We start from the raw sequence: 20,227 nt of genomic DNA on the forward strand, positions 1-20,227 counted from the left end.
ATACCTTCTGGCCTCCACAGGCACTGCATGCCCATGGTGCAGATATATACACTCAGATACACACACACACACACACACACACACACACACACACACGGAGTAAAGAAGACAAGGGTAAGGACAGCTTTATCTGAAAGTTACTGGCATGGACTTAAAGCTGTTGTGTGTAAAGCTCAGGGCTTGACTTTACTGGCTGCTCAGGACAGGCCTCCTCACTTCCTCACTTCCTTCCCTGTGATCGCCAAAGGTCTGCATCTATCTGGAGATTCCTTTCGGATATGTAGGCCAGACCCCTTCCTTTAGTTTCCTGCCTTGCCACACACCATAATTAATTATGTCTGTAGTGCCACCTTGGAACTGGGTCTATACTTAGCCCTAGACCAATCACACCGCCTGCCTCCCCCAGGACCTTGTCCAAAACAGACTGAAGGTGACGTCTGGCTTTCTAGCCTCTTAACCACACGCTTTGGGAATCTCTTTGCTTGTAAAATAAAGATTAAAAAGCCATACTTCACAGGACAGCTGAAAGGCTGAAGTGAGTATCAAGGAGGTAATGAATGTATCATTTGGTCTGCTCTCCCGCGTCTAGAAGTGAAGAGAAACACACGGTGTATGTATGAAAAATCAGAAGATGTAGGAACGCTTTTCTGTCTTTTCTGTCGTCTGGAGAGAGAGTATGATGGGATGGACCCCCACAGTCCCCAGTGTGCCCTCTGCCTTCCTCTTGGCCCTTGTCACATATTCCTGTCGTCAGCTCCACACTTGTTCAGAAAAGGTGACCAGGACCAGCTGGCTAGTTAGACACAGGGAACTTGTCTAGAACTATTTCACGTTTAGCTGTCCTCTGTCGTCATAGACAGACACCATCGTGGGAATTAAGGCCTCTCAGCTTCTCTCGCCTGTAAGAGGGTCTCCGCCACAGCTCTCGATATCCCCTGACCTGGGCTGAATTATAGCTTTAACTTTTAAGATGAAAACTTCTTTAGAAAGCCAGAGATTTATCTCCGAGTTGCAGAGGGCCCGCCCCGCCCCCTTTGTAATCATTATGCCAATAGCACATTAAATTGGGGAATGAGTGATTGCTTTGGAACGCTCCAATTTAAACAGTGTCTTTTCTCTTTCAAGGATGCCACAAATATTCATGAATTCCTGGTCCTGTGCCGCAGGGCCACGCTTTCACGCCATTCTCCACCCATGGGGAATTTCCCCCTGAGTTCTGAAAGAGATCCTCCAAGCATTGCTTGTGTGAATTTTGAGGGCCACAGATGTTTCATTTTCTTCTACTTTCAAAAGGCAATTTACTTAGCAGATTTCACCGGGGCCCCGGAGAGATATCTTCTGTAATGGGCTTGAGGGGGGTTCTGTGGGAAGCTGGTCAAACATCATGATGATATAGCAATTTGGTTTGGGAGAAATGATAGGGCTTACCTGATATGACGGACTTAAGAATCATTAAACAGTTGCACCTCAGGGCTGGAGAGACGGTTCTGCGGTTGAGAGCATTCATTCTCCATTCTAGCAAAGGGTGCAGGTTCAGTTCCCAGGACCCGTAGTGTGCAGTCCACAGCCATCTTTCATAGCCGTCCCAGGGTTCCAACACCCTCTTCTGGCTTCAGTGGGCACCTGCACACAGAACATGTTACAAACAAACACACATGCGTGTAAAACAATAAATAAAACTGAAAAAACCTTTATTCTGCTTAATAATTCATAATGGTGCCCTAAACCTTGCCAATGGAATCTTGGGGAGGGAAGCAAAGCCAAGTCCCTGCTTAGGAACTGGCTCCGACTGAAGACGTGGACAGAATGACAAACAGTGAACAGGACCTTTTTCTAGATTCTTACTCCAAACCTGTCTCGTCATTTTAGGGCTGGCATTTCTGTCCTTTATACCTTTACAGAGATCATTCTGATGTATTCCCTTAGATGACACTTTTGAGAATGTACCGTTTCATGCCAAAGCCAGGCAGGTGGCCTTTAAGATCTGGGCTCATCTTTCAATGCTTGTGCAAGTGTTAGGAGGCAGTGAAACCTTCCTCTCATGGATGGAAAAACAGATTCCATTCACAGTGTGACAAAACACAGTTTCATCTTACCAATGATGAGAGGAGCAGGCAGCAAACGGATGGTCTGCCTGCTCCTAAGGGCTACACTGGTTTTGAACCAGCTCTGACCAAGAGTCGTAGCTGTCTTCAACCTTGTCCTGCTATTCACAAAACCAGAATGAAATGACTCCCTTTCTCCTGGTGAAGCGAGACAGACTGACAGAAACATGAGCAGCTCAGGCTGTCTTGCTATATGCACAAGTCCGATGAATACCAAAACAAACAAGTCAGTGTCAGATGAAGATTATCTTCTAGGGAATAAAAAATAGTCACCCAGACATGAGAGTCCTGGGATAGGAAGAGGAAGGAAGATGGTACATCCCAAGGCAGCCAATCCTCCTCAGTCGTAGTCTCTGGCTCCTGCACTATGCCAGGTGCTGTGTTCAGCATCAAACATGGAGACCAGTTTCCTTCCTGTGTCCGTGCATCTCCATCCCCAGATGAGAACTTGGGGCTGTGAAATGGGGTAAGAGAACAGTGAGTGAGATGCAATACAAGCATGAGAGCTTCTGGCTTCATCACTGAGACTCCTGTCACTAACTAACCCACCTTCCTGTCCCTCCCAGAACAGACTCCACCTGAGGCCACAGGAACACACACAGAGACACAAACACGCATGCACACACACACACACACGTGCACACATACACACGCTGTACACACATGCATGCACACATGCTCACAGCCTTACAGACTTGTGGGTCTTGAGTTTTTGTGTGTTATTTAAGGATGAAGATGGTGGAGCACCTTGGCTGGGAGAAGAGGAGGTGAATCAGCTGGTGGATGGGATTCAGAGAGGGCTTGAGGAGATGTTCAGCAGTCCAGAGGACCTTAATTTGGTTCCTAGCACCCACATTAAGTGTATCACTATAATCTGTAATTCCAGGTCCTCTTCTGGCTTCTGTGGGTGCCACACATGTGACTGACACACACACACACACACACACACACGCACACACGCACATGCACACACACACACACACACGTATGCACATAAATTAAAACTTTCTAAAACCTTTTATTAAAAAGGAAAAGTAAGAGTGTTTTGGTACCATATCTTGCTACTCTCCTTCTGGTAGCCCATTGCTGGGAAGTAACCAAGGTCCTCTGGGAAGTATTTGAACCTCTTCCAAAGGCAGTGCCTCCAGATGACTAACCTCCTGAGGCTCCATTTCTTAAGGTTCCCCCAAATCTCAGGATAACCACACTGGGTATCAAGCTGCAAGCACATGAACTCAGGCCATTTCCAGATGATAACAGTAACCCAAGGAACATTCACCAAAACCAGAAAACAAACCAACTAACCCCTGGAGGTGGAACATGGGAGAAACCGCCTTTGCTCCCAGTTTCCAGCATCGGGCTTACTAGAATTCCTGCTCCTGCTTAGAAGCATGTTTTTTCTCTCTTTCCCGGGGAGGGCACCCCTCCCCAGGGCACACAAGAATCCTCCCTGACATGTCTCTGGGGTGAGTTTCTCTGGGTTCCCATGCCATGAGTCCTAGCTGTGGTCACCTAATGCCAAAGCATCATGGTGTCTTGCCCGCTGAGGCTGCTGCACCAGGCTTTGTGCTTCCCAAGGTCAGGAGCCCAAGAGCAATGACTCTGTCTAGTCGGGACCTGGAACATAGCATACTTAACTGTTGACAGACTGACATCCATGTGTTTAGTCAGTCTCTACGATGAGGGGCCAGAGCAGGGCAGCCCCTCCTCCACTCCGGAGACTTCAAAGTGAATCCCACCTGTGGTGGGAACCCCACCTCTGGCCCCGCCAATGGTGCATGGTTGTCTTCCTGCACCCAGCCATCTTGCTGGTCCTGTGCAGCCAATGTTCTCCTCTCCATGGATAAGAACAATTTCCGCAGTCCAAGTACCTTGTTTTATTTCAGCCACTTTCATTCTTTGATCCCCTTTCTTGGCAGAAAAGTTGGTTTTTAAAAAATCAGGTCGGCAAAATTGATTTGGAGATTTAGATTCTGTTCCAAATCCTAACGAACAGAACTGCAGTGTTGTTAGTCAAGTCAGTGAAGGCTCCAGAGCCAGCAAGGCTAGCCCACATGTCTCTGTAATTCCCAGAATGGTGAGCAGCCATTTCTGTCTACAAGGTAGTCAGCATTGGCAACAGGATTCTGTGGACACAGAGGTGTCCTGGTTAGGATTAGGATTGCTGTGGTGAAATACCATGACCAAACAATTGGGGGGAAAGGGTTTATTTAACTTACACTTCCCCATCACAGTTCATCATCAAAGGAAGTCAGAACAGGAACTTAAACCAGGCAGAAAACCAGAAGCTGAGACTCATACAGTAGAGGCCATGGAGGAGTGCTGCTAACTTGCTTGCTCCTCGTGCTTGCTTGGCCTGCTTTCTTATAGAACCCAGCATCACCAACCCAGTGGTGGTCCCTCCCACGACCAACTGGGCTCTCCCCCATCAATCACTAATTAAGAAAATGTCCCAAGGCTTACCTACAGCTGGATCTTAGGGAGGCCTTTTCTCCGCTGAGGCTCTCTTCTCTCTGATGGCTCCAGCTTGAGTCATGTAGACATAAAACCAGCCAGAAGGGAAGAAGGGAGACACATTTCTGCTCCATACTATTGGCCTTTTCTGTGAGGTGGAAGAACTACTCCCTGCTGAATCTTCTAGGTCCTTATATCTCCTTTTCTACATGCCCCAGACAGGCAGACACACACACATACACACACACACACACACACACACACACACACACACACACACACACACTGGGGTGGCATTTGAGAAGCAGTCTGTATAAAAAAGCACTCATATAGACTATAGATCACCCCCTCTACCCCTTGGAGAGAGCTGTTTGTAAGTTTAGCCTCTGGAAACTTAGATTTTAAGAGTGATCCGCCATTCCCAGAACCGATGGGGGCCTCTTTGTGCCCCGATTTACACACAATACAGCGTGTGCTGCACACCCATCTTCAGTCTGGCAGTTTAAAATACAGGGAGGTGCTCAGCAGAGGGTGACATCATGACGAGCGCCCAGCACAAATCCCCAGGCACTGAGTCTCTAATGAGCTTCACGTGACATGCTGTAATGTTGGAAATGAGTCCTGGAGAGATGGGTCTGTGGTTAAGAGCACCTATATGCTCTTGTAGAAGATGCAGGTTCAATTCCCAGAACCCCCACGGCAGCTCACAACTGTCTGTAACTCTCCTACATGCAGGCAAATAAAAACAACAAAGTTTAGGTGGGGATGAAGCCCAGCCTGCGTGCCCCCCACCCCAGGAGAGCTTTGGGAGCTTGCTCCTGGCTGGACTTGGCCATGGGCTCTTATTCTTCTGGTGGCTTTGATTTTAGCCCTTGATGGTGATAAGCCACAGCCAGGCATACACACGTCATACCTAGTCCTCTGGGTCTGGGTCCTCCAGGTCATGGCCTTGGAGACCTGTAGCATTTCCTTCCTCTGATGTGTTTCACTTCCCAGTGCCCTGACGATGGTAAGCAAGGCTTTCTCGGAGGCCCTGTGCTTTGGAGACAGAACACAGGGTCTCAGCCCTCCCTCCATCTTCCCTTCCTGTTTTCCCGAGCCCCATTGACATCGCTTCCTTTTCTTCTTGTCTCATGGGTCAGGGTTGGGGTCATGGGTCTTAATATTTCTGTAGAGAAGGAACCTAGCCACCTATTTGGGAGGTCAATCCCTCATCCTCCATGACTAGCTGTAAAGAACAGTACGGGCAGAGATGGGCATAGTGACAAGACCCACAAGGGTTCTGGAACCAGCTCCTCACAGACACTGAACAATAGCCCTCTTCTCTTTTCTTTCGAGGCCAGAAAACTTATCTTGACTATCATAAGCTATTGACAGCTGTGGGTACCTTGCTTCCAGACTGCCAGGATCAATGTGGACTATGCTGATTTCCAGGGGTAGGGTAGGATGGAGGCTATCAGAACCTGCAGGCGGGAACCCGGGACTCCACCTGACCCACTTCCACAAGATTGCAGGCCCTGAGGATGAGACGTGAGAGGAAGGTTTTCAGCATTTCCACAGTGTCCAGAAGGGTCAGGTAGGAAGAGCCCTCGGTGGCCCTAGGAAGAATGGGCTAGGCAGGGGAGGCAGAAGAGCCAGAGAAGACAGGAACCACCAGAGGGTCCTCAAAGGACCCCCATGCCTCAAGGAAGCTCAGAGAGAGGCTGGCCCTGCCCTTGAAGGGAACAAGAGCACACAGGGTGATGACGGTGCCACTTCCTGGGTCCTGGTGTTAAAGAAGCCACTGAGCCACATTCAGGCCTGGTGGGGCCCAGGCCAGAAGGAATAGAATATCCTGGAGCTGAGTTGGTGACTTCCCTCTCGTGGCTCTTCCTCTCCCACGGCCCCATGTTGTTTGTATCTGGGCACTTAGTATAGATTAATGGAACAACTTAGAGCCATCTTATATGTGAAGTCAAGGGTTCTCAGGTAGCCTGAAATTAGCAAGAGGTTGAACTCTGTGTCCTCCCCTCAAGTGTGTCAATGGGATAAGAGAAAAGAAACCACCAGAATCTCTTCTTTGGGTAAGATGCTGTAGAGGAACAAGAAGACAGTTGCATACGACAAGTTGTTTTGTCTGCCTCTGACACAAATCTGTAAAATGGGCACAGAGCTGCCCCCTGTGCCGAGGTCATTTCTGTGAGACCCTGAATGTCTACCCTGATCCAGGCCTACACAAGGGCTGCTATGCATCGCCACACTCAGTCACTATGAGGATGCCAACAATACCACCCTCAGCCAAGAAGAAAACTGAGATCCCCAGAAGCAGGAGAGCCACCCAGGTGCAGACAGCTCTGGGGCTTCCCTCTAAATGGCCCATCTTGGAAGACTCCTGTGTTCTCTGTTCTGTCTGGTGCCAAGGAGAGTGCTGAGGAAGCCAGAACTGTCTCGGTGGCCTCGCAGAGGCTCTGAGCCCCCTCCTGTTCCACTGTTGTTGGAACCTCAGGGCCAATCCAGGGAGAAGGCGCCAGGTGCCACAATTCCATCTCTTCTGTGGGCAGCTGCCACGTACATGTCACGTACATGTACATGTATTGGGCAACTCTGGTTTTGTATCACCATGAAATTTAATTTCCCCAATGAGAGCTTCTGTGGCCACAAGGTTTCCAGGGTTTATTCTCTTCATAAGGAAGGGCAGTTTGTTGAGCATTGTGGCAAAGAGGAGCAGCAGGACCTGCATGCTCACAAAGCCCCTGCTACCCCAGCACCAAGTTTCCTGCGTCAGCAGCCCAGCTGGGCAGACAGCGAATGGCTTTTGTTCCTCTCCACCCTAGCGTCTGTGGTGGCATGTGCTCCCAGAATCAGTGGGCAATTCACCTCACAGTAACGTGGCACTTCATTGCCTTCCTGAAGGCAGGTGCAGCTGCAGACGGGGGGATTAGCAGAGCATGCCAGGTGGCATTTGGGGAAAGGATGCAGAAATGTTCTGGGGCTTCGGTCAGGCTCTGGTCTTTCAGTTACCAAGAACTGTGTTCGTTGTGCCTCCGTTTCCAGGTCTGTAAGTGAGGATGATGACTGAGCTTCTAAGATCAGCATGAGGCTTAAAGGAGAGAGAACATACATGTCCCCTGACACAGGGATGTGTGTGCCATTGAGCAGTCAGTCAGAGCCACTGAGTTTGGAGGCATTACCTCGTGTGGTCTTTATGTCAGTCTCGAGAGTCTACTGACTTATGGCCAGCCCCTCCTTCCCTTCCTGCCTCCCTGGATACTGGGGAACAACGAAATGGGGGCCCGAAGCCAGCATAACAGCAGATGCCTGTGATCTGGGCAGTCAGAAGCAGAGGCAAGAGGGTGAGTTTGAGTTCAGTCTGGACTACAGTGTAAATTTTGGGTCAGCTGAAGCTACATGGGGAGACTCTGTGAACAGACAGACAGACAGATGACAGACAGAGGGGATGTGAGATGTCACAGCAGAGAGGGCTTTGTGCCAAAAACAAGGACACGGCTTTAAGGTGGGGAATGTGCTGTGCGTATGACATCTCCTCTCCATGGGGCCAGATCCGGAGCTGGAAGCTGGGGCTGTAGAGAGGGGACTGAGGAGTCTGTGTCTGTCTCTCTGTGTGTGTCTCTCTGTCTCTCTCATACACACACACACACACACACACACGGTACAGAATTGTGTCACAAGGAGCTGGGTTGTGAAGTGGTGTCGTGATGCTTACAGTACACCACACACACACCACCACACCACGCACACACCACACACACATAGCAAGAGAAGGTGATGTGTGATATGTTCGGCCTCAAGGCTTAAGAGTGTGAGGGTGGGGGTGGGGATGGGGAGAATGACTTGGCACACCATACATGGTGAGTCATACATACCGCAGTCCTCCTGAGTATCCGGGTCTTTTGAAGCAGTGAGGAGCTTGGCCGGTGGTGTGGAGAAAAAGCTCTTGTAGCTCCCATGCTGGGCACCTCTGGAGGACACTGTTAGTGCCCTGGAGCTGTCCTGATAAGTGGGCCATAAACCCTGTGGTTTAAAGCAGCAGAACTCATTCTCTCACAGTTACAGAAGCCACAAGTTCACAACCAACATGTGGCTAGGCCCTGTCTTAGTCAGGGTTACCACCGCTGTGAGGAAGCGCCATGATCATAGCCACAGAGTGCGGGAAAGGGTCATTTTCCTACACTTCCGCCTTTCCCTGAAGAAGTCAGGACAGGAACCTGGAGGCAGGATCAGGGGAAGGGGCCATGGAGGGGTCTGCTCACTGACCTGCTCCTCACGGCGTGCTCAGCCTTTTCTCTTGTAGAGCTCAGGACCACCAGCTCAGGGATGACAACACCCACAGTGGGCACTAGTTCCAGCACTAGTTAAGAAAATGCCTGATAGACTTTTGCCTGCAGCCCGATCTTACGGAGGCACTTTCTTAACTGAGGCTCCCTTTTCCCCAGTGACTCTAGCGTGTTTCAAGTTAACATGAAGCTAGCCAGCACAGTCCTCTAAAAAGTCTTCTCTCTGCCTGGCCTAACTCCTGGGGCTCCCTCCATGGCCTCCCCTTCCTCTGCGCGTCTCTCTTCATATGTGTCTCCAATAAAGCCATGTTTCCTGGACTGTAATACCCACCTGGGTTATCCACAAGGATCTCACCTCAAGACCTTTGACCTAATCATACCTGCCACGCCCATCCTTCCAAACAAGGTACTATTTATGGCAGAAGATGTGGGCATGCATTTCAGGGTCCAGTCTCCTCCCTGTTCCAGGGATTCACCTGCATTGTCTATCTGACCCCATCCTTCTCTTGTGGAGGAGGAAAGTTTCCACAGGGATCAAAGTTGGAGCCCACGGGGCAAGACCCTCGTCTGCACATTTAGCACCGTCTGCCCCAGGTGCAGAACTACCTCTGACATGAGTTTCAAGCCAGCATGCAGTGGATGAACACGTGCTCAGTCCACACTTTCTGAGGAGCAGAGCAGACCAGCCCCGGGTGGCCCATCCCATAGTTCAGCTCCTGGGAGAACACTGCTTAATGAGCTGTGCGTCCTTGGGGAAAGCGCATGACCTCTCTGTGCCTAGTCTGGTCTAAAAGATGAAGATCCAGTAGCTTCTACCTCAGGGACCATCAATCAAACAGAATCCAACTCCGGAAGTGAGAACTGACCCACGCTGCCTCCCAAGGGGGACAACAGACGGACAGATTCTTTCTGATACAGAGCATCTCAGAAAGCAGGAGTGGATGGGAAGGGGCTAGTGTTGCCTGAGAACCTGAGGGGAGATTGGGGGATGGATGAGCTCTCCTTGATCTAGGGCGTCTAGGACAGATTGAGAAGTTAGTGACTTCAGAGGTAAGAACTGGTGACCACACAGAGGAAAGGAGGCAGGTTGTGTCAGGGCCTTGTCTGCTCTGCTGAGCACACATAATGGAGGAAGGGCTCTTTTTTGCAAGGAAGCAGCTGGGAGGCTGGGTGTCTGACTCTGGCCAGTGGGTGGGGGAGGGGCCGGAGATCTGTGGAAAGTCTCAGAGCGGTGCTTTCTCCTGACTGGGATGGCCCTGGTCCCTGTCACCTCAGCAATGTTTCCTATAACCCTCCTGTCACAAGGTACCTCCTTCCAGGCCCTCTGGGCCCCCAAGCTCTTTGCAGACTCTCTGGGCAGTCTGGAATGCTCTGCCCAGAATCACAGTATCTGGCTCCTTCCAGCCCACCCCTGTCCTCCAATTGCTCCGCCCCACACCCTGCCCTGTGGCATGCTGGGAGGTTATTCAGTCAGGGGCTGATACCTGCCTCTCACCTGACTGCTCACTTCACGGTCCTAGTAGCCTGCCTGCCTCATGGCGTTTGGCTCAGAGCCTACATCTGTTTGTGATGAGGAAGTCAGGGAGTGAGGAAATGAACGGAAGAGAGGGACAGGTGTTGGCAGGTGGTGACAGTCGCGTCACACAACGCGCTGAATCTAGCGCGAGAAACGTGTAATTCACTGCTAGTCCCAGATTGTTAAATTCCAGGAACTAGGGGCTGTAAGTAAGTCGGTAAATCCGGACACGGAGCCCAGTTTCTATGCTCAGAGCCTGGTATGTGGAGAAACGGAAGGTCCTTCCCTGCAGGCCAAGGCTCACCTTTCCATGGGGGGACTTAGCTACAGGCTCCAGGTTCTGGAGGCCTCTGAATTCCACAGATCCTCTAGAAAGGGAGAGGTTGGCCCAGGGCAGCCAGGTCTCTATCTGTCTGAAACTCTCACTGCAAGGCAAGTCAGAAATCCCTAGTTGCTAAGCAAGTCTCAGAGTCAACTCAATCCACTCTACTGCCCAGTCCAGTTCAACATTTGAGATCTAACCTAATGACCAGCCTTCCCACTGGCCTCCCTGCCTCCAGCCCTGCCAAAGCCTAATCATCTTGATCCAGCCACTTGCATGGGTAAAACTGTCAATAGTTCCCACCACCCTTGAGTTAAGGCTCTGTGCTGAGCATGTCCACTTCCCACCCCTCCGCTCCAGGCCTCTTCCTTCTTTGCCTCCTCTGAGTCAAACCTACCCTGCATCCAGGATGGCCCAGACCTTCTCCAGCTGCCCTCTGGGAAATGCACAGTCCTCTACTGAGAGCCTTCAGCCCTCCTACTTGGTGTTCTCTGCAGTTGCCCATAATGTCACATCCCCTGCTGCAGGTTAGTCCCAGAGTCCCCCGCCCCCCGTGCTGACAGCCTCAGTCACAGAGAAAGCCCTACTAAACTTTAGGAGAAGAGCGAAGGCTTTCAGACAACACGCCCTCCACTTACCCTGACCAGAGCTAGCCTGATGGGCAGAATCGCACACACAACCAGGCTACTCCCCAGCCTCCACTCAGCATTCCCACAAGCCACCCTATCCAAGCTCTACACACAATGTCTTTCTCCCTGCCTGCTCTAAGGAGTTGGGGACTTCAGACATCCTGTAGCCTGGACTCTATCCCAGAGATTCTGAGGTCGTTACCCAGGTGGAGGCAGGAGATGGGGCTTGTTTAAAACACTTGCTACATGATGACAACATGTGCAGCCAGCTTGAGATCCAAATCCAAACAGCTTACAGGAGAAGCCAGTCTTCCCATGGGTGTACCTTACAGTCCACTGGAAGGTTGAAAACTGTGCCCATTTGCTCCATGTCCATTAAGTTAGGCGTCACAGGAGAGGAAAACCTGGATGTCAGCATCCTCGGGTCCCTCAGATGCTCCTAGCAGTATACTTGAAACCACATCCTTCTTTCCTCCCTCCTCTTTTCCCAGTGACATTTTCTGAAAGCCCCTCCATCACACAGTCGGCCTTGGTGACCTTGGTGAATCACACCTGCTTCTCTCAGAGAAGGTTAGGAATGGGAGAGCCCTGCCATGTCTGGGGAGGCTAACCCTGGGTGAGCATGTTGGACACCCTTCTCTAACCTGCTAGAGACCCCTGGGGTGGGAACACCTAAACGGATGTTCCCTGGGACCGTGACTGTCTTTAGATATTTTGCCCTGCTGCTAGGTTTGCCAAAGGCTGGGGCTCAGCTCAGTCAGAGGCTGAGATCACATGTGGTTACTGGGATGGGGGAATTTCCCAGGGCCCCCTTGAGCTGCCTGTGACTGCTGATATTGGCTAGGTGATCCTGTGGACCATTGCTCTCTCCTTTGTGTGCATGACGTCCACAGCCATGTGGTTGCCACAGATACTGCACAGATAACTCTTTGCATCCAGAACATGGGCAGCCCTCTTGGCTGGGCCTGCAGGGAAGCATTTTAGAGCTCTCTGATGGAGTCACCACGTATAGGAATGGCTCCCACCCTGGAGGCAGCATGTTCCCTTAGTTCTAGCATTTCAAACCTGAGGTAAAAATTTGCACACTGTAAAATTAGTCACTTTAAAACAAACTATTCAGTGACATTTAGAATATTCACAGCATTGTGACCATCATCCTTGTCTAATTTCAAAACATTTTCATCACTTAGAAGGAACCTGGTATCCATTATCATTCATTCCCCACTGCCCCACCCCCAAAGTGTACGTGCGCAAGCCCCTGGCAATGTGTTTTCTATCGCTACAGTTTAATCTATTCTCGGTATTTCACGGTGACCTTTTAGATATGACTTCTTTCATTCGGTGTGATGGTTTTGAGGTCTGTCTACATCTGTCAACACGTATTTCATTCCTCTTATGACTGAGTGATGTTATATGAATACACACCATCTATCAAGATCAGGGGGTGCCTGGACACAAGACCCCCTGGGGTACCAAACTCCTCTGATGTGCAATTCCCGTGTATTTGCATATGACCTTTGTACATCTTCTGTGGGTGTTAGCTCTCCTCTGAAGTTCTTATAAAGTAGTACAATATAAATCCATGTTAGTAATTGCTATATAGCCTTATATGGGGAGCATATTTATAAAAAAATTAAAATAAAAAATAAAATAAAAAGGCTGATGTGTTCAGTATAGAAAATTTTACTTTTCCACAAATTTTTTGGTCTCTAGTTAATTGAACCCATTAATGTGGAATCATTAAATATGAGAGGCTGATAAGATAATATTTGGTTATCCTGAACTATTTCTGTCTTTCGAGTCTTGGACAATCTGGAATTGTTTTAGCTTCTATACATCTGTAATGCAGACACTCTCTGGCCAGCGCTTTTGAGTTCTTGGGATTGGTGAGTGGTGATCCTGGGTGACCTGCTTTCCTAATAAATTAATATTAATTTGGGGGAGCATAGCATCTCTCCAGGTTCCGTTTCCATGGGCTTCTGCGGCTTTTCAGCCCCATGCCCTTCTGAAGGACCCAAGTCAGACCTCAGAATCACCTCATCCTCCTGCGTGGTCGCCATAACCCTGCCTGTGAGGCTGGCACGTGCGCAGTAGACTCCAGCCTGCTTGGGAGGCTGGCGCGTGCGCAATAGGCTTCAGCAGAGGCCCTGGGTAATGGAAAGAGTAGCCAGGACAGCACAATGCTTCCACAATAACTTAAAATGGGATTTCACACCCATGCGAGTGGAGAAATCTCTTGTGGACTGTGTTCACCCAAGGATTCGGCCTGATTCTCTCCTCACTGTCTTTCCCCTTCCAAACTCCTCCCATCCAGTATTTAAAGGGGTCATCAGGCAACTCCCCTCATTTGGAGCATCACAGATTCCTGTCTCCTCCTATTGTTGCCCCCATATCTGAGGGTGAAATGTGGGATTGAGGACCCCCCAGAAAAACCCACATTGATTTAATTTTCTCCTATATCGAAAGGAACTTTCTCTTCCTGGGAGGAACTGTGCCCAATTTTTAGGCCAACTGATTCGATTGGCTAGCATTTAAAAATAATGCATACTCTCAAATTTTGACAAGAACTCGGCAGACCCTCGCATCACGGAGATGGGAGGTGCCTTTTGTTTTGTACACATGCGTGGTCGTGGACACAATGTGAGCTCGTAATTGATCATATACTCCTTTCCAGTAATTCCTGGCATTGCTTCGGTTTGGCATGGCGGGTACTAAACAAACAAACACTTGCTGTCGCTCACCGCCAAGAGTCAATCCTTTACACTGAGCTGGTTGTTTGGTGATGATCACATGCTTTTGGGGGTAGAAAAACTAAAATTTCCAAGTCTTCTATCGCTGTGTGTCAACCATGCTATAGAAAGCCTTTACAGTTTTAAAGGCTGCTGTCAGTACTGCCGGGGAGAGGTGGCATAGCTTCAGACACTCCGGAAATGACTGAAGCAGTCAAAAGGGGTCAGGTTGTGAGTTCATGTCAAGGCAGATTTTCCTGACGAGCTGATGTGCAGTATAGGGGGACATAGTTAAGCGTGACCGGAAGGTGTGTGTTCACTACTGACTATGTGGAGCTGCCGTTTCCTGCAGCGGGAAGAAAGTTGGAGTGGGAGAATGGGGGTGCATTCAAGATGGTGCCAGGTGTCCAAGCAGAGGCAAAGCCAGCAACTGGTGCCTGACATTAGAACACCGTGCTGACGATAGGGGTGGGATGGTGAAGGAAAGCAGAATGCCCAGGATGTGATGGCTTAACCACGCCCCCACCCTCATGTTAACAGGAAGAGTAGCGGGGAAAGCATCTGTAGAGTCAAGAAAGAACTTCCTGGATTCTCCTAGGAGGGAGAATCTGAAGCTCCTGAAGGGCAAGTTTTCGCAGGCCCATGCTAAATTTTAGTTAGTGACTAAAGCGTTCAATTCCCTGGGTGCTTGGCCACTCCCCTTCCCGATGTACCAACCCGCCTCTTGACTCCAGATGCTGAAGGCTGCATGTGTAGCCTGAAAGCGCATGCGCTGAGACTGTGTGACGCTCAGTTCTGTCTTCTTTCAGGTCACCATTCTTGTCAGCCTGGCCCTCGCTTTCCTCGCCTGCATTGTGTTCCTGGTGGTTTACAAAGCCTTCACCTATGACCACAGCTGTCCTGAGGGATTTGTCTATAAGGTAAGGGGCTTAGGGCAGGTGCGCAGCCCTAGGTGATTGGCAATAACCGGAGACATTATCAATGTCGTCTCTTTCCTGGTGGCCATATTTGGGTATGGCACTATCCCCAAGGACTGAAACACAGCTGAAAGGGAGTGATCATGGCTTCCTGAAGGATCAGTCTCAGACAGGCACGAGAGCGGTCTAGCAAGGTCAGGAAGTGGGCCACCTCCAGACTGCGCATGAGCAGTGAAGGATGCCCACTGACACTTGACACTGGCTCGCTCGTCTTTGGAAAGCTCCACTTCACGTGGATCTTCTGACCAGCTTGCTGATTCCTTACCTCAGGGTGTCCCTGAAGAGACACGAGGCAGAGCGCTTCTGAGCTTTCCTCCCAGCCTGTGTCCAGACCCTTGGTCCTCTGGGTCCTTTTCCTCCTGACCATTGCTTTAGTTGCCCTCCTTCCTTCAAAGCGTTGGGTGACCTAGGGCTTTTCTTATTCTTTTGGAGAATTATGTATGCCCAAACAGTCAAATAGTTTAGCACTAAATAAATAAATAAATAAATAAAACCTATGGGATAACGGACTCAATACATATGAGTTGCAATAAAGTTAGCTATTTTAAATCGGAAACAGGTGATGATGTATTTTTTCTTGGTTTTTGTTTGTGTTTTGTTTTGTTTTTGTGGGTTTTTTTGTTGTTTTTTGTTTGTTTGTTTGTTTGCTTGCTTGCTTGCTTCTCTGTGTAACAGTCCTGGCTGTTCTGAAACTTGCTCATTAGACCAGGCTGGCCTTGAACTCACAGAGATTCATCTGCCTCTGCCTCCCAAGTGCTGGGATTTACCACTGCCTGGCAGTGTTAATTTTTATAATCACCGTTTACTGAGTACTTATTTTCTGTCAGGCTATTTACTAGAAATTTCCATAAACATCATCTCTACGAAGCCACACAACCATTCTGAAAATGGGATTATTTTTGTCCCTGTTTTCCATAAGAAGTAACAGAAATTGGGGGTATTTAGTTAAGAGGGTTTCCCAATGCCTCACAGCTAGGAAGCTGTTCCAAAGTGGGGGATCAAATGAGAGCCGTTCCAACTTGAGAGCGTGTGTCTTTTGGTGCCGCTGTGTGTCTCCATGGAGTGATGCTCCTGCTGGATAAAAGCTGAGGTTCTGAAAGAGTGGAGACTGTGACAGCAAGTGGCAGAGACAGCTGAATAGACCCTGCTTTCTCCACACAAGGGGATCCTAAGGAGTATGACAGCGAGAAAAGGCTGTCTGCTTCGGGACATCGATTCCCCTTCGAGATAATACTGGCAAACAAAGGAAGAAAGTGGGGGGGGGGGGTGAAAGAGGCTTGTTTCTAAATTCTAAAAAGATAAACATTTAAAATATCAAACATGGATACTCAGAGAGGAGGAAGGAAGGAGTCAAGGACAGATGCAATGTTCATCCAGAATTAGCTCGTTATATATTTTCCTTAAAATACGTAAAGTGTTGTCTTGTTTGATAAATAAATAAGAAAAAGTAAACCCCGCAGATTGAAAACAAGCTAAACAAAGAACCTAGTTCTGTATCAAGCGGAGAGACTCGGCAAAGAAAGCTAGTATTTCAAATAGCCACTGCCTGCAGAATCTCAGTAGCTTGTGTGGCTACTCCTCAGCTCACTGTGGGGACGACAGGAGAACCCTGCATAGGCTGGAACCATCATGACTGCAGAGTGCCTTTTAGGGCATCTGACCTATCGGTTGTCAGGACTCTACACAGGCCTAGAGTTGGCCCAAACCGCCTGGAATGAGGCCTACTTTGTAACAGTGGCCATTTTATGGAATTTATTGGATACTGTGCTAAATCGAGAAACAGAATTATCTAGGTACACATTAGTACCATCAGACAGTTGAAAATGCCCAGGGCATTAAGACATAGAAACATCCGTTCAATGCACAATTCACTATGAGTGCTAATATTGGTAGTATTTTTGATTACCATATATATATGGTAGAATAATACAAATTCATAATGCAAATTCATATTAATGTTAGGAACCAACAACCTTGGTAAGAGAAAAGAAATACATATATTAAACAAAGGACGGGAAATCATCATTATCTGTGGACAGTGGCCCAGACAGTCACTGGGACCAGGTAAGAGGACGTCATGTCGTGCTACCAAGAACTACTATTGCCATATGGTCATCAAGCCGATGAGTGTGATCTTACCTCAGTACCAGTAGGTGTATCTCCTCTGCTCTGAAGATGGCAATGGTATAATTGGGGAAGGTCTGCTGAGGCCAAGCTCAGCAGTACTGTCTCTGAAACTCCGGCGCAGGGCAGCAGTGTCTCCGTGGGTCTGTGGGTCCGTGGGTGCCAGCAGCCCACCCGGCTACTCTTGACTCGTATCTCTTTCTTCCCCAGCACAAGCGCTGTATCCCGGCCTCGCTGGACGCTTACTACTCAGCCCAGGATCCCAGCTCCAGGAGCCGCTTCTACACCGTCATCAGCCACTACAGTGTGGCCAAACAGAGCACTGCCCGGGCCATCGGACCGTGGTTGTCGGCAGCCGCCGTCATCCACGAGCCCAAGCCGCCCAAGACCCAGGGCCATTAGAGGCCCGCCTCAGCCGGGATGGGGGTGGTGGGTGGAGAGGGGAACCCCCGACTGGCTAGGCAAAGCTGAAGCTACAAGACAACACTGTACTGCTGGGGTACGGGGTGGGGGAGGGGCAGGACGGGGTCTGGGGAGAACTCCCTGAAAATATTGTGCACTGGGGTCGTCTGAATCGATCTTTCCTTTTGTCCTTTCGTATTGTTCCTTCGTACCCAAGTCAGGCTCGTGTACAAAGGCATGTTTCGTGTTGATTGTTCCCATGTAAGATACTTTCAAAGCCCTTGCTTATTCTTTGTTAGGATAATTTAGAGACAGGAAGGGGAGCCAGAGAAAATGAGTAAAAGGCACCTGAAACAGGCTCCGTAAGGAAGACACAGCAGGGCAGGAAAGAGCACAGCCTCTCTGGGCTTCTTAGACAAGGCACCGGTGCCTTCAGTGTGGGCGACCGGGTATCTGTGTGGCAAAGTGTGAGCCGTTTGGTTTGCCTGTGGTCTGCAGGAGAGGAGCACAGCAAGGCAGAGAAGGCTGAATTGGAGAGAAAGGTGACGCTGGCATTTCTAGACCAGGAATGCATAGAGTACCACTTAGTGGTGAGTTTGCAAGAGGAGCACAAAGCCACGGGGGAGGCATCCATGCTCCACCCAGGGTAGCCCATGGGATCTAGGCTCCTGATGCTCATAGGGCAGCTGTTGTGAATCAGCAAACACAGACGTGGGTAGATGTTGAGACGTTGTCTTTCTTTTATTTTTCTAGGTGTATCCCTAGATGCTGCCTGTGTTCTCAAGATGGCAGGGGTGGAAAAGGAGAGAAAGGAAGAGGGGTGGCAAGGAAACAGGCGGGTCGCCCCTGGGCCCAGCTAGAAGCATGGGCACCCAGGTCTTACATGTTTGCTCTTTCCCAAAGTACTCATGACAGCAGCAGCGACCGAGGGAGCCTAGCCAGGAAATCCAAGAGACAGCCAGGAGGAAATCTGAAGATTGGGCCTGCAATGGTGGCAGGTCATTTCTAAAAGAAGCTGGAGAAGAAAGGTGGCTGTCTTTGGTTCACTTCGTTGTGTTGACAGAGGATGTGCACTCAAACTCCCCAACTGGGTTCCAGAAGCCCCTGATGGGGGGGGTGGGGAGCAGGAGGGGCGTGGCCAGCATTCTTAGGCTTCCCATTCCAGGGCACAGGGCAGCTAGCAGGAGCCTCTTGCTTCTCAGGAGAATTCCAGGAAGGCCCTTTTCTGCGGAAGTGCTGGCTCTAGGCCCAGGAGGACCAGAACTGGCCAGGAGAAGTGTTCATTTGACATGTGTTACTGTTTCCCAGTGACTCTCCAACAGGTCATGTAAGAGTGCTTTTTGTGGCTTGCTTTATTGCTGAAATCATTTTACACAGCCGCTGGGTAACAGGAGTTGCGTAGCGCAAGCTATCCTGCCAAACTCGCTCATCCGATTTGTCCTCCCTCCTCCCCCCATCCGTCCTCCCATCACCTTGAGTCACCTGTAAATTCATTCGTCATCTGAAGCGGATCAACAAATCATCCCTAGCAAAACCACAGAGCGCTTTATAATTTTGTGGTGTATTTTTGTCAGTAGGTAGCAGAGGCTGAAGTATTTTTTGGTGTAATTCTTGAGATTTTCTGACAGGAAAAAAAATAAACATAGATGTGTCTGAGCGTCTCGGCCGTCCTTTACAGCTTCTCCTTCTTCTCAGAGCCTGCTGGAAAGACTGAGGGTACAGGAGAGGGGATCGGGAGGCCAGGAGCAGAGTGCCCTGTTAGGTGGGAGGAGGTACTGGGGGCCCAGGGAGGGGGATCTCCACCTTAAAGTTTCTGAGTGCATACCATGGTGTTATCGGTGATTACATAGTTTTCAGAGCCGGACATGGTATCCGAGCCTGATACACTGGGTTTCTGGTATGATGCAAAAGACCTGACGTGACCTTGAGAAAATGGCACGATGCTGAGATATTGCTATGATGCTGAGGTCTTGATACGGTGGGTTTCAGACATGACAGGGGAAGCTTGGCCTGATACAGAGGCCTTGGTGTGATGCTGAGCATCTGAAATGATGCTAAGGTCCTCCCATTCTGCTGAGGTTGTATGTTGATGGAAGGCATGGTGCCGCCATCCTCGCTTTGTGATGAGGTCCTGACATCATGCCGAGGGCTAACATGGCACTGTGGTCTGGCATCTTGTTGAGGATTGACATGACACCCATCCTCTGGCATGATGCTGAAGGCTTGCAATGAAATTAAGTCCTGACACATTGCTGAGGCCCTGAAAGAACGTTGAATGTCTAACATGACACTCAGGTCATGACAGAGAAGACCTAACATGATATGAGAGATCCACTCATGACACAGCTGAAGTCGTGATGTCAAGGTCTGGAACAACACTATGATGCTGAAGACCTACTAAGCAGCTGACATCCTGACATAAAGGTTAGGACTTACCCTGATACACAGGTTCTGACATGACATTAGACTAACACTATTTTTCTGAGGATCTAGCATGAGGCTGAGGACCTAATAGAATCCTGAGTGACAGACACAATACTGAGGTTCTGATAGAAGAATCTGACACCAACATGCTAACGAGATCATGGCATGATGCAGAGGAAATAGCATAGCACAAGGGGAATGAGTAACGCTGATTTTTGTCACATAACGCTCAGGAACTCCCATGGTAACAGAGATGTTAACATCCGGACAT

At 49.5% G+C, this 20,227-nt stretch overlaps 1 protein-coding gene across 1 annotated transcript in view; it reads left to right on the top strand.

Moving 5' to 3' along the window:
* Nsg2 (neuronal vesicle trafficking associated 2) overlaps positions 1–18,610 on the top strand; it is a 57,704-nt gene extending 39,094 nt beyond the window's left edge. The window contains exons 4-5 of the mRNA XM_038328141.1: positions 14,839–14,949; positions 17,341–18,610. Of these exons, the coding sequence (XP_038184069.1) occupies positions 14,839–14,949; positions 17,341–17,532 (303 nt within the window). The 3' untranslated portion in view covers positions 17,533–18,610. The remainder of the gene's footprint in view (positions 1–14,838; positions 14,950–17,340) is intronic.
* The last annotated feature ends 1,617 nt before the right edge of the window (positions 18,611–20,227 follow it).

Source organism: Arvicola amphibius, chromosome 4, assembly GCF_903992535.2.
Source record: "Arvicola amphibius chromosome 4, mArvAmp1.2, whole genome shotgun sequence".
Taxonomy (NCBI): domain Eukaryota; kingdom Metazoa; phylum Chordata; class Mammalia; order Rodentia; family Cricetidae; genus Arvicola; species Arvicola amphibius.